The sequence below is a fragment of the Colobus angolensis genome, unplaced genomic scaffold (genome assembly GCF_000951035.1).
Source record: "Colobus angolensis palliatus isolate OR3802 unplaced genomic scaffold, Cang.pa_1.0 Scaffold21, whole genome shotgun sequence".
In the NCBI taxonomy this organism is placed as follows: Eukaryota; Metazoa; Chordata; class Mammalia; order Primates; family Cercopithecidae; genus Colobus; species Colobus angolensis.
Window position 1 is genome coordinate 6944753 of NW_012115266.1, and position 11753 is coordinate 6956505.

Sequence of the window (11753 nt, forward strand, 5' to 3'; positions counted from 1 at the left end):
AGAAAAGGAAAAGAGAAAAGAAAAGAAAAGGAGGTGAGGGGAGGGGAGATTGCACCATTGCACTCCAGCCTGGGCAACAGAGTGAGACTGTGTCAGAAAAGAAAAGAGAAATGAAAAGAAAAGGAAAGAGACACTTTGGACAGAAGACAATATGACTAGAGGAAAATCCGAGGCTTGGAAGGGCCAGAAGAGCCACTGCAGAACCGCCCTACGTTGTGTATGACATTGGTCTTAGGTCCCACTCCAAGAGCAGCCTCTGACCTCTGTTGTTTCTTCCAACTGAACAAGCCCGTGGTTCTATAAGATGTGAGCTGTCCCCAGAAGAACAACGACTGGGGTTGTCACATTTAGCAAATAAGGATACAGGGTGCCCAGTCAAATTTGCATTTCAAATCAATGAAGAATTTTTTAGTATAAGTATGTCCCATGCAATATTAGAGACATACTCATACTTTTAAAAATTCTTCATTGACCTAAAATGCAAATTTGATTGGGCACCCTGTAATTTCCCTGGCAACCCTTCCCAAAGGCAGACTATTTGGATCTCATCCACTAAAAAGGGCAAAAACTGCTCAAGAGGCCACCACACTTCCCAGAGCCCAGTCTCATTCTTAAAAGGAAGACAAATAGATCCAATAGATCCCACTCTGGCTCCTCCTACCCCCCGATGCCCAGATGCCCCCCCAATACACCCCTCTCCCCACTCCTGCTTCAGTCCACCCTCTCCTGCCCTTTATAACCACTTGGAGAAATTCCACTGACACAAGGAATCCTTGGAGGGTTAATCCTTCTGATACCAAGTCACACTTTAACTCATTCCCTCCAGGTCAAGGATTAAAAACTGCCCATACAAGGGTCAGGCCTCCAGCAGACCCTGAAAGCTGAGCTGCCCTGACCCCCGAAGTGAGGAGAAGCTGCAAGGGAAAAGGGAGGGACAGATCAGGGAGACCGGGGAAGAAGGAGGAGCAGCCAAGGAGGCTGCTGTCCCCCCACAGAGCAGCTCGGACTCAGCTCCCGGAGCAACCCAGCTGCGGAGGCAACGGCAGTGCTGCTCCTCCAGCAGAGGACAGCAGGCAGGCAGAGAGGCAGAGGCCCTGGGATTGGAAGGCCTCAGCCGCCAGCCGCTGGGCTGGGTCTGGCCCAATGGCCTTTAATGACCTCCTGCAGCAGGTGGGGGGTGTCGGCCGCTTCCAGCAGATCCAGGTCACCCTGGTGGTCCTCCCCCTGCTCCTGATGGCTTCTCACAACACTGTGCAGAACTTCACCGCTGCCATCCCCACCCACCACTGCCGCCCACCTGCCAACGCCAACCTCAGCAAGGATGTGGGGCTGGAGGCCTGGCTGCCCCGGGACAGGCAGGGGCAGCCTGAGTCCTGCCTCCGCTTCACCTCCCCGCAGTGGGGACCGCCCTTTCCCAATGGCACAGAAGCCAATGGCACGGGGGCCACAGAGCCCTGCACCGATGGCTGGATCTATGACAACAGCACCTTCCCATCTACCATCGTGACTGAGGTGAGGACCTGGGGCTCCCCATCCAGGGGCCAAGATGGGACGATGGGGGCCTTTGTTAAAAAAAAAAAATGTACATGGAGAAGTTAACTGCTGAGTTTTTTAATTGCTGAGTTAAAAAGAAAGACGCTCTCAGCTGTCAGGATCAGAGAAGCAAAGGGCAAAGTGCCAGAGGAAGAGGGTGACATGGACCCCAGAGGACCAGCTGAAGGAGGGGAAGGGGATTCTCTGAAGCCAGGCTCATCCCTGCCTGACCCTTGCTCCTCTCCCCACAGTGGGACCTCGTGTGCTCTCACAGGGCCTTACGCCAGCTGGCCCAGTCCTTGTACATGGTGGGGGTGCTGCTCGGAGCCATGGTGTTCGGCTACCTTGCAGACAGGTCAGTCCTGGGTAGGGTCAAGGGGCTGGGCTGGGATTAGGGGCTCAGCTGGGCTCAGGGGGTCTAGGTGGGAGCTTGGCATTGCCAGCCGGGGCTGGTTTGAGAATCTACAGCACCAGTCTCATAATACCACAGAGGTCCTCAAAATACCCCAGCCTAGGCATGGTCCAGGGTGAGCCCTCCTCTCCTGGCTCAGCCTGGCCCCCATCAGTCTCCAGGGCCCTGTTACAGGTCTCCCCTCCTCCCACAGGCTAGGCCGCCGGAAGGTACTGATCTTGAACTACCTGCAGACAGCTGTGTCAGGGACCTGTGCAGCCTTCGCACCCAACTTCCCCATCTACTGCGCCTTCCGGCTCCTCTCGGGCATGTCTCTGGCTGGCATCGCCCTCAACTGCATGACACTGAGTGAGAGACGCTTACCAGCCCACTCCCCTCTGGCCACCCGGCCCAGCAACCCCTTTCCAGCCTCCCCTCCCAGCCTGCCCCTCCTGAGCCCTGCCTGCCCTCCAGCCTCTCTCTTGGGTCTCACCTTCCTGCCAATAGAACAACGTTTTTCTCAGGCTCATGCCACCCTGACCCCTCATTTAAAAACAGGATTGCGAACTCCATTGTTAGAGCCAGCAGATCATGTAAGAGGCCAAGCAGGCCAGGTGCAGGAGGCATTAGGGAATGGTGAGAACTGTATTCAAAGGAGAGACACATTCATCCAGAGACACCCCAGGCACACAGCTGCTCCAGGCAGGAGATCCTAGGGCTGTCATAGCTTCCCCCTCCTCTTTGATTAATGTAAAATATCCCAGTGTTTTTAATGTTTGCAATTAACTCTAATAATAAACAGAGGGTGAGACGGCATCGTGCAGACAAGACGCGTCCGTGGACTGAGTGTGGTCTCTCCATGAGCCATGGATGTGCATCCTCTGATAGATAAACCCCCCCTTACCCCATGTTTCTCAAATGAGGATTCTGAGGCTGAGAAGAAGGGAAAGTATTTACCCAAGGTCATTCCTCAACCACAGAAGGAAATTCAAGGATTTGGGATTCTCTGGACTAGAGGAATTAACTGGGACTGGGCTAAAACCTGGGCAAGACACCTAAGAAATCCAGCCCCCAAGTCCAGCCTAAGTATCCAAGTCCCTGTCCCAGCAGCCCAATGGGGAGCCCACCTGGACAGGAGGTAGGCCTCTCCAGACCACACCAGAGAGGTGGTCCCACTCCTACCTCAAGACTCCAGGATGCAGAAGAGCCACTGCCTCCTCCAAGCTGCTCTGGCCAGTGAGAGTGGAATCCAGTCCACAGCTGACGAAGACCAGAAGAATGGTTGCTGTTGAAGACAGACCGAGTGGCCAGAGGTGCTCTCAATGGAGAAGGAACTCTAGTCAGGAGAATGGGTTGAGGAGGAGCAGAAAAAACAAAAAAATCAAGAATGTGGAGGGGGCAGTTCCCGCATATTCTGAACCCAACTCCCCATCCATACCTCCGCTGAAATTGCCCCACTCCTATCACCCCGGCACTCAACTTACTCGATGCATTTTCCACTGAGCCTTGGGACAGGCCAAGGTTTGGATGGAGGGAGGGTCTTTACTAGCCCAGTAGCCCAGGTAGTTGCAGCATCCTGTCTTAACCCTCTTTCCAGATGTGGAGTGGATGCCCATCCACACACGGGCCTGCGTGGGCACCTTGATTGGCTATGTCTACAGCCTGGGCCAGTTCCTCCTGGCCGGTGTGGCCTATGCTGTTCCCTACTGGCGCCACCTGCAGCTGCTGGTCTCTGTGCCTTTTTTTGCCTTCTTCATCTACTCCTGGTGCGTGGGGCCTAGGGTAGGACATGGTTGCCACAGGAGCCCAGAGGGCTGTAAGGGACAGGACATCTCTCAGAGCTCAGCACACATCCCATCCCAGAAATGTAGAGAAGGTCAAACCCAGTACAATGCCTCTGTGTGGCAGACAGGGAGACCAAGGCTGCGGGGAGAAGGCTTTGCCCCAGGATATCCAATTCTCTGGCTTCCCCCACTCAGTCAGCCTGCCTGCTCTGCTCCCCCTACCAGCAACCAAGAGCTGAGCTTCTGGATTGGGGAATATGTCATTACCAAGCTGGGCACTGCCTCGTGGTCCTAGAGAGAGGGATTTGGCAAGGCCCCCAGGTTCCCAACCTTAAATAAAATCCCATCGCCGGCCCCTGGAAAGCCCAGCCCCAGCCCCCCACCCAGCTGACTAGAACTGAAGCCATGCTGACACCCACCCCCACCCCTGCTCCCAGGTTCTTCATCGAGTCGGCCCGCTGGCACTCCTCCTCTGGGAGGCTGGACCTCACCCTGAGGGCCCTGCAGAGAGTCGCCCGGATCAATGGGAAGCGGGAAGAAGGAGCCAAGTTGAGTATGGAGGTGAGATCCCCTGAGACTTCCCATGATAACCTCCCAGGGCTTCATCCTCAAACCCCAAACCCAGGGCCCAGGGAACTTCTCTGAATAAGGGATTAGGGAGGAGCTCCTTGGGAAGATCCCGGGCCCTGAGCTCTGCCGGTCCCAGCAGGTACTCCGGGCCAGTCTGCAGAAGGAGCTGACCATGGGCAAAGGCCAGGCATCGGCCATGGAGCTGCTGCGCTGCCCCACCCTCCGCCACCTCTTCCTCTGCCTCTCCATGCTGTGGTAGGCCCAGAAAGATGGACAGACTGAGACAAAAGGCTGGCTGGGGTGGGAGGAGACACATGGGTGGAAGAGGCCAGACAAGAGGGCAAGAAGGTCAGCAGATGTGCTGTGAGAAGCAGTAACCCCACACTAGGGATCACCTTTAGGAACCAAATGCCCCCCAGCCTCAACTCAGTCCCAGTCTCCACACAGGACACCAGTCTCCCCATCTTGTCCTTTCACTAGCCCTGTTCCAATATGGAGACACCTCATCAGGACCAATGGGCTCCAGAGTCAATAGACTTACATCATGAAGGCAGAGACCAGTCTGGCTTGCAAACTATTCATAGATTTTACTGGCTTGATGGTGCCTGCCAGAAACACAGGCACAGGCAACAAGATGACTAAAAAACTCATCTCCAAAGACCACTTTGGCCAAGGCCAAAGAAAATCTTCCTTTCCCCTTGCAACACTCCCCATTATCCTTCCTTCCCATCACCATAGCAATCCCATGACAGTTAAGGGAAACATGATCAGAAGGAACAATCCTGCCAATGAATTATTTGCTTCCAATTTGGGATTTATTCTCAGTCATGGGCTCTAGCCAATAATCTTGAGCTTCATTTTTTGGGCTCTTCCCACATCTTAAAAAGCACAACACTCATCCCAGGACCATGGACAGGTCCCAGAAGGCTCTGGACTCTCCCAGCTTGCCTTGGCCCTGAAGATGGCTTGGATATCCACCCACCCTCCCTCAGCCCAGCATCAACTGATAAGATGAGAACTAAACCTATGTAAATCCTACACAGCAACTAAGTGAAAATTCCCCCAATTAACTGGGACCCTAGTTATCAGAAGATTGAGAAATTTGGCGTATTAGAGGACTACCTCAATACTTAAACCCGGCAGTTTGATTATATGGTTAAATGAAGAAATACTAGCCGAGACAGATTCCAGCTCCTTAAGCAGGGTACCCAATGCAGCTCCCCCGCTTTTGAAAGAGAACCCCACTTTAAGCCTCCCTAACAAACTCCATACCCCTCTCTTCTCTCTGCTAGGTTTGCCACTAGCTTTGCATACTATGGGCTGGTCATGGACCTGCAGGGCTTTGGAGTCAGCATCTACCTAATCCAGGTGATCTTTGGTGCCGTGGACCTACCTGCCAAGCTTGTGGGCTTCCTTGTCATCAACTCCCTGGGTCGCCGGCCTGCCCAGATGGCCGCACTGCTGCTGGCAGGCATCTGCATCCTGCTCAATGGGGTGGTACCCCAGGGTGAGCACCCACGAGCACCTTGGCCCCTTCTCCTCAGCCCCATCCCCACACATAACCCAACCTCTCAGAAGGGAGGGGGCAAATTCCTCCTAGCCTCCACTCCCAAGCTCTAGCTATCCCCTCTTCTTTCTCTCTAGACCAGTCCATTGTCCGAACCTCTCTTGCTGTGCTGGGGAAGGGTTGTCTGGCTGCCTCCTTCAACTGCATCTTCCTGTACACTGGGGAACTGTATCCCACAATGATCCGGTGAGTGGGAGCCTAACAGGAGAATGATAGCCTTTCCTTGGGGAAAGACATTCTCCTGTGCACAGGTCAGACCCCAGAGCTAAATCAAGTACATCCCAGCCCAAAGGACCCTCCCAACACTCACCATTGCAAGGCACATTGTAGCCACTCAGTACACACCTCATGGCCTAGCTAACACAGGTGTTACTGTCCTCTCAGCCCTTACCGGACCCTAGAAGAAGATCTCAAAAGTAACCACCAACTGGGGCAGGGTAAGGAACCAAGAAGGCACATTTCAGAGGCAACAAATCGAAGTCCTCCCTTAATCTCCAAAACACAAATTAGAAGCTGCCACCAAACCTACATTCCATCTATAAACCAAGTGGTGCATCTGAAAGCAAAGACCACAAACGTGAAAGCAATTTCCTATCTCAGGATTCACTCCTGATAATATCCCAGCAGTAGGAATAAATAGAGTATTGCTCATTTGAGTCCTAAGATGGGGGGCAGTATTTTTACATTAAGAAACAAGAATGGGGGCCGGGCACGGTGGCTCATGCCTATAATCCCAACACTTTGGGAGGCCGAGGCAGGTGGATCATGAGGTAAAGAGATCGAGACCATCCTGGCCAACCAACATGGTGAAACTCCGTCTCTACTAAAAATACAAAAATTAGCTGGGCGTAGTGGTGTACACCTGTAGTCCCAGCTACTCAGGAGGCTGAGGCAGGAGAATCGCTTCATCCCGGGAGGTGGAGATTGCAGTAAGCTGAGATTGCGCCACTGCACTCCAGCCCCAGCAACAGAGCGAGACTCCGTTTCAAAAAAGAAAAGAAAAGAAACAAGAATGGGATGCAAAATTTATATGAGATGTCAAAGAAATGTCAGGCTTCCCTGGGCTACTTGGAGTGGGCCTGTAAAGTCTGCAGAGTGGAACCCTGAGGGTCATGGTCCTGTGCCCTTATCAGATTTCAGATGAAAGAGCAATAATCCGAAGCACTCACTATGTACCAGGCAGTGTCTTAAACTTTTCACAAACATTAATTCATTTAACCTGCATAACAAGCCATTGTGGTAGGCACTATCATTATTCCCATTTACAAACATGAAAGCTGAGGCAAAGAGAGGTTAAGTGACTTCTCCAAGATCACACAACTAACAAATGGTGAAGCATGCATTTGAACCCCAAGCAGTACGTCTCCTGAGTCAATGTTTTCAACCTCTTCTCTCACAAATAATGTTCTTAACATGCAGATTCCAGCTCCCTCCCACTAGGGATTCTAATCCAATAGGTGTATGTTGGCTTGTTGCAACTATAACACAATTCCTCCAGGTGATCTGAGAACCGTAGTGTAACACAACTGAATCATTTGACAGCAGAAACTGAAGCCCAGGGAGGGAAAGGGGCTTGCCCAAAGTCACACAGCAAGTTAAGGGCAGAGGCAAAATTCAATCTTAAGTCTCCTTATTCTTTGGCCAGAATCCTTTCCAACTTCTCTTTTGAAAAAGATCACCAACAGCTGTGGTGGGGGAGGACCGTTTGAGCCCAGGAGTTTAAGACCAGTCCTGGCAACATAGAGACCCTATCTCTACAAAAAAAAAAAAAAAAATTGCCAAATTGGTTTGCTAATTAAATAGGGAACAGAGGAGGTACTGGGAGTGTCCTGGGGGCTGAGCCTGAGCTGCCACCCTCCAGATGGGGCCAGAGCCTGGGCATTCATGCCAGAACTCTAACCAACACCCATCCGCTGCGGGCCCTGCAGGCAGACAGGCATGGGGATGGGTAGCACCATGGCCCGAGTGGGCAGCATCGTGAGCCCGCTGGTGAGCATGACCGCCGAGCTCTACTCCTCCGTGCCTCTCTTCATCTACGGTGCTGTTCCCGTGGCCGCCAGCGCTGTCACTGTCCTCCTGCCAGAGACCCTGGGCCAGCCACTGCCAGACACGGTGCAGGACCTGGAGAGCAGGTGGGCCCCCACCCAAAAAGGAGCAGGGATATATCCCAGGTCGCACATGCAGGGTGAGGTGGCATGGAGACTCAAGCCCAGGCTTCCTCTTCTAGCCCAAAGCTCTGTGTCCCTTTGTCCCCAACTGCCTGAGCTTCTCCTAGAATCCTTACTGGGGATCCCAGCTCCGGGGAACAGTAGGTGTTTGGGGCAGAGAGCAGGTGGCCAGGCACAGCTGAGTGGAGACCCCACGGGAGCCCCCATCTCCTGGCCCTGGCCTGGAGGCTACATACCCAGAGTGCCATTCTTCTGCCCCCTGCAGGAAAGGGAAACAGACGCGACAGCAACAAGAGCACCAGAAGTATATGGTCCCGCTGCAGGCCTCAGCACAAGAGAAGAATGGACTCTGAGGACTGAGAAGGGGCCTTACAGAACCCTAAAGGGAGGGAAGGTCCTACAGGTCTCAGGCCACCCACACAAGGAGGAGGAAGAGGAAATGGGACCCAAGTCTAGGGCCTGTGGTTCAGGAAAGCACCTTCCCAGGGGTCCACCTCCCTTTACAATCCCCACCAAAACCACATCATTAAAAGGTTTGACTGCACACCATCTCTCCATGTCTCTCTTGTCTCAAATGGAATGGCCACTCCATTTTAGTCAGCTTCCAGCCCCAGAGGCCATACAGTCCCCTCCCACCCACTCCATCCCCAGGATTTTCCAAACCATCCTCGACAATTAGAAAAGACTCTTGCCTTTGCCCCTCTGTATCCCTCCTTTCCTCCCTCTTCCCTCCCTCATCCTCTAACCTATTCAAATATTTCTGTGAGATTTAGCTAAATATCTAATGCTCCTCCCTTCCTTGTCAGGCTAGAAATTGACAAGAGCTGAAATGACTGGCTGAAATGAAAGCAGCCAATCAGAGGCTTTGTTTCAAGCTCCTCCCCCTCTGTGAGAACAGGTGGGAACCTCTGACAGCAAAGGAGAAGAAAAAGTACAACAGCTGGCCAGGTGTAGTGGCTCACATCTGTAATCCTAGCATGTTGGGAGGCTGAGGCGGGTGGATCACTTAAGCCCAGGAGTTCAAGACCAGCCTGGGCAACATAGCGAGACCCTGCCTCTATTAAAAAAAATAAAAAAGACAACAGCTGTGACTTCAGGAAGTTGGCCCCTCTAGCAGCATGGTCAGGATGATGGAATCTCTAGATTCCAACAGGGTCTGGACTCAAAACCCGCTCTAGATTAGCCTGCTAGCTAACCTAATCCTGCCTGCTGCACTACCTGAGCTCTCTTGGTTGCTCTGCCTCCTGTGGGCTCTGGGCTGGTGGAGGGAAGAGAAGAGGGAAGGGGTTGTGGGGAACGCTAACTATGTGCCAGGCACTGTCCTAAACCATTTGCCTATATTAACTCATTGACTCCTCCCAGCAACCCTTGGAGATTACTACAATTATTCCCTATTTTACAGATAAGAACATCAAGACCCAGAGAGATTAAGTAACCTGTCCAGTTCATACAGCTGGTACATTGTGGAGTCAGGATTAGAATCCAGACAATCTGGCACCAGGAGGTGTGCGCCTGACCCCTCTTCTGCCAGGAGCTGTGAGGCACTGAAACTTTAGCCTCTTTCACCCCCAGGACTCTTCTCCTCCTTCCTTCTGGGCTGAAAAGGACGAATAGGGGAAGAAGGGAGATGATCATGGGAGGAACCATGTGAAATGAGTTAGGGGTAAGGCAATTTAAGGGTTACAGTCAGGAAAAGACCAGGATGTCCAGCATCTGTGTCCTCAAAGGAGCTCACTTCAGGGAAGCCTGGGGCAGCCCAAGAAAGGCAGCCCTATTCGCACCTACAGGTGGCAGGAGTGAGGCCTGCCATGCCCTGCCATAAATGCTCACTGGCACTCTGCCTGGAACCCTATCCCCAGTAGGCAGCCTGGCCCCCGGGGCCAGCCCCTTTTCCCAGGGAAAAGTCCACATTCCTTGAGCTGTACACACTGCCTTGCAGGTAGGACCCCAGGGGCTCGGGTTGAGTTAGGGCAATCTGGAAAGAGGGGTTGGCCTGAAGATCCCCTGAAAAAAAACCACACAGCCCAGGGGGAGCTCACAGCAACTCAGACAACAGGACTCTCAGGGTAAATCTGAGCACAGCAGAAATCACCACAACCCACCTCACCTCCTGGAACATCTGGAGCCTTGGTGTCCCCCCTTGGTGCTGAAACTCCTCATGTTCCCATTGGTTGCTTGAGGGTCACCAGCCCCACTTATCCTGCAGTTTCTCAGGGAGCACTGCCCTCATGGCTGACCCTCATGGGGCATCTGGACTGAGACTGGGAGACAAGACACATGGATTTATCCCTGCTTCTGCAGATCCAGGGTTTTGAGACCATTGACCTGGCCTACTACTGGCTCCAGACCCTGCCAGCAACTCTGACATGCCCTGGTTCCTCCTGCAAGTCTCTCATCTCTGTGCTCATATCACCTGGTATCTGCAGATGCCTCAGCAAGGCTGCCCAGCCGTAGCCTGCCTCAGCTGCACCCCAACAGGTACAAGTCCTGGGTGCTGATTCAGCCAGCTCAGACCATGCACACAGAATCCATTCCCCCAGCTCCTGGCCTGGGACTTCCTATACTCATCCTGACCATAAACCTTCCTCCCACTTCTAAGTCACCTGTAAGTGACTTCTGACCTTGCCTCCCCAAGGAGTCAGCCCCAAACACAGGCTCAGATCCCATCCTCTAGCCTTGGTCCTGAGGCTGAGTTAGGACACTGTCATGCCCCACCATAGTGGCCTCAGCTGCTCTTCCCATTTTTTTTTTTTTTTTTTTTCTGAGACAGTGTCTTGCTCTGTTGCCCAGGCTGGAGTGCAGTGACACGATCTCAGCTCACTGCAACCTCCGCCTCCCGGGTTCAAGCGATTCTCACTGCAATGTCAGCCTCCCAACTAACTCGGATTATAGGCACACACCACCACACCTGCCTAATTTTTCTATTTTCAGTAGAGACAGGGTTTCACCATGTTAGCCAGGCTGGTCTTGAACTCCTGACCTCAAGTGATCCGTTCGCCTCAGCCTCCCAAAGTGCTGAGATTACAGGCATGAGCCACCGCGCCTGGCCTATCTCCAGTTTTGACCATAAGTCCTATCCTCAGCCAGCCTGGCAGGGCCATGTAGCCACCCTCAGTTTCCTGGCCAGGATGGTACACTCAGGAGGACCCTCAACTGCCTGGTCCTGTAGAGTACTCACCAGAAGCCACATTCTCAGGGTTCCATGCTATCATCCCAGGTCCCACCTTGACAGCCCCAGTTTCACACCACTCCAAGCCCCTCCCTTAGGCTCTTCCCTCCCCTTTCCCAGGAGTTTGCATGACCCATCTGGGTCATGTATAGAGCAGATGCCCAAATAGCTAAATTTCATATCATTTGGGAGGCTGAATAATGACTCCCAAATATGCCCACATCCTAATCTCTGGAACCTGTGAGTATGTTACCTTACATGGTAAAAGGGGTTTTGCAGTTGTGATTAAATTAAGGATTTTGAGATCGGGGTTGTGTTATCCTGGATTATCTGGGTGGACCCGATGTGGTCACAACAGTACTTATAAGAGAAAGGCAGGCGATCAGAGTGGGTAGTAGTTGAGACAACAGAAGCAAGAGTGTGGAGTGAAGCAAGAAGGGACCAAAAAGAATTTTCAAAAAACACATTCAAGTCAAAACAGAGACCATAAACCTCAATTCATTCAATAACTTATCATTCAAACCACTAAGTAAATGCATATGGTGATGTTTAAAAAAAAAAAAAAAAAAAA

The 11753-nt window shown here is 52.5% G+C and overlaps 1 protein-coding gene across 4 annotated transcripts; it reads left to right on the top strand.

The window, feature by feature from the left end:
* The first annotated feature begins 810 nt into the window (after positions 1 to 810).
* On the top strand, positions 811 to 8562 carry SLC22A6 (solute carrier family 22 (organic anion transporter), member 6). Of its 4 annotated transcripts, none has more exons than XM_011942647.1 (10): positions 811 to 1512; positions 1785 to 1888; positions 2139 to 2293; positions 3522 to 3690; positions 4146 to 4269; positions 4418 to 4533; positions 5571 to 5785; positions 5923 to 6031; positions 7774 to 8016; positions 8279 to 8562. In XM_011942647.1, the coding sequence occupies exons 1-10, from the start codon at positions 1144 to 1146 to the stop codon at positions 8364 to 8366; spliced, it is 1692 nt and encodes a 563-aa protein (XP_011798037.1). In that variant the 5' UTR covers positions 811 to 1143; the 3' UTR covers positions 8367 to 8562. The 4 variants fall into 4 exon arrangements, with proteins under 4 accessions (XP_011798037.1, XP_011798038.1, XP_011798039.1 ...); XM_011942648.1 differs by having other exon boundaries at positions 7774 to 7977; XM_011942649.1 differs by having other exon boundaries at positions 7906 to 8016.
* Positions 8563 to 11753: the final 3191 nt, after the last annotated feature.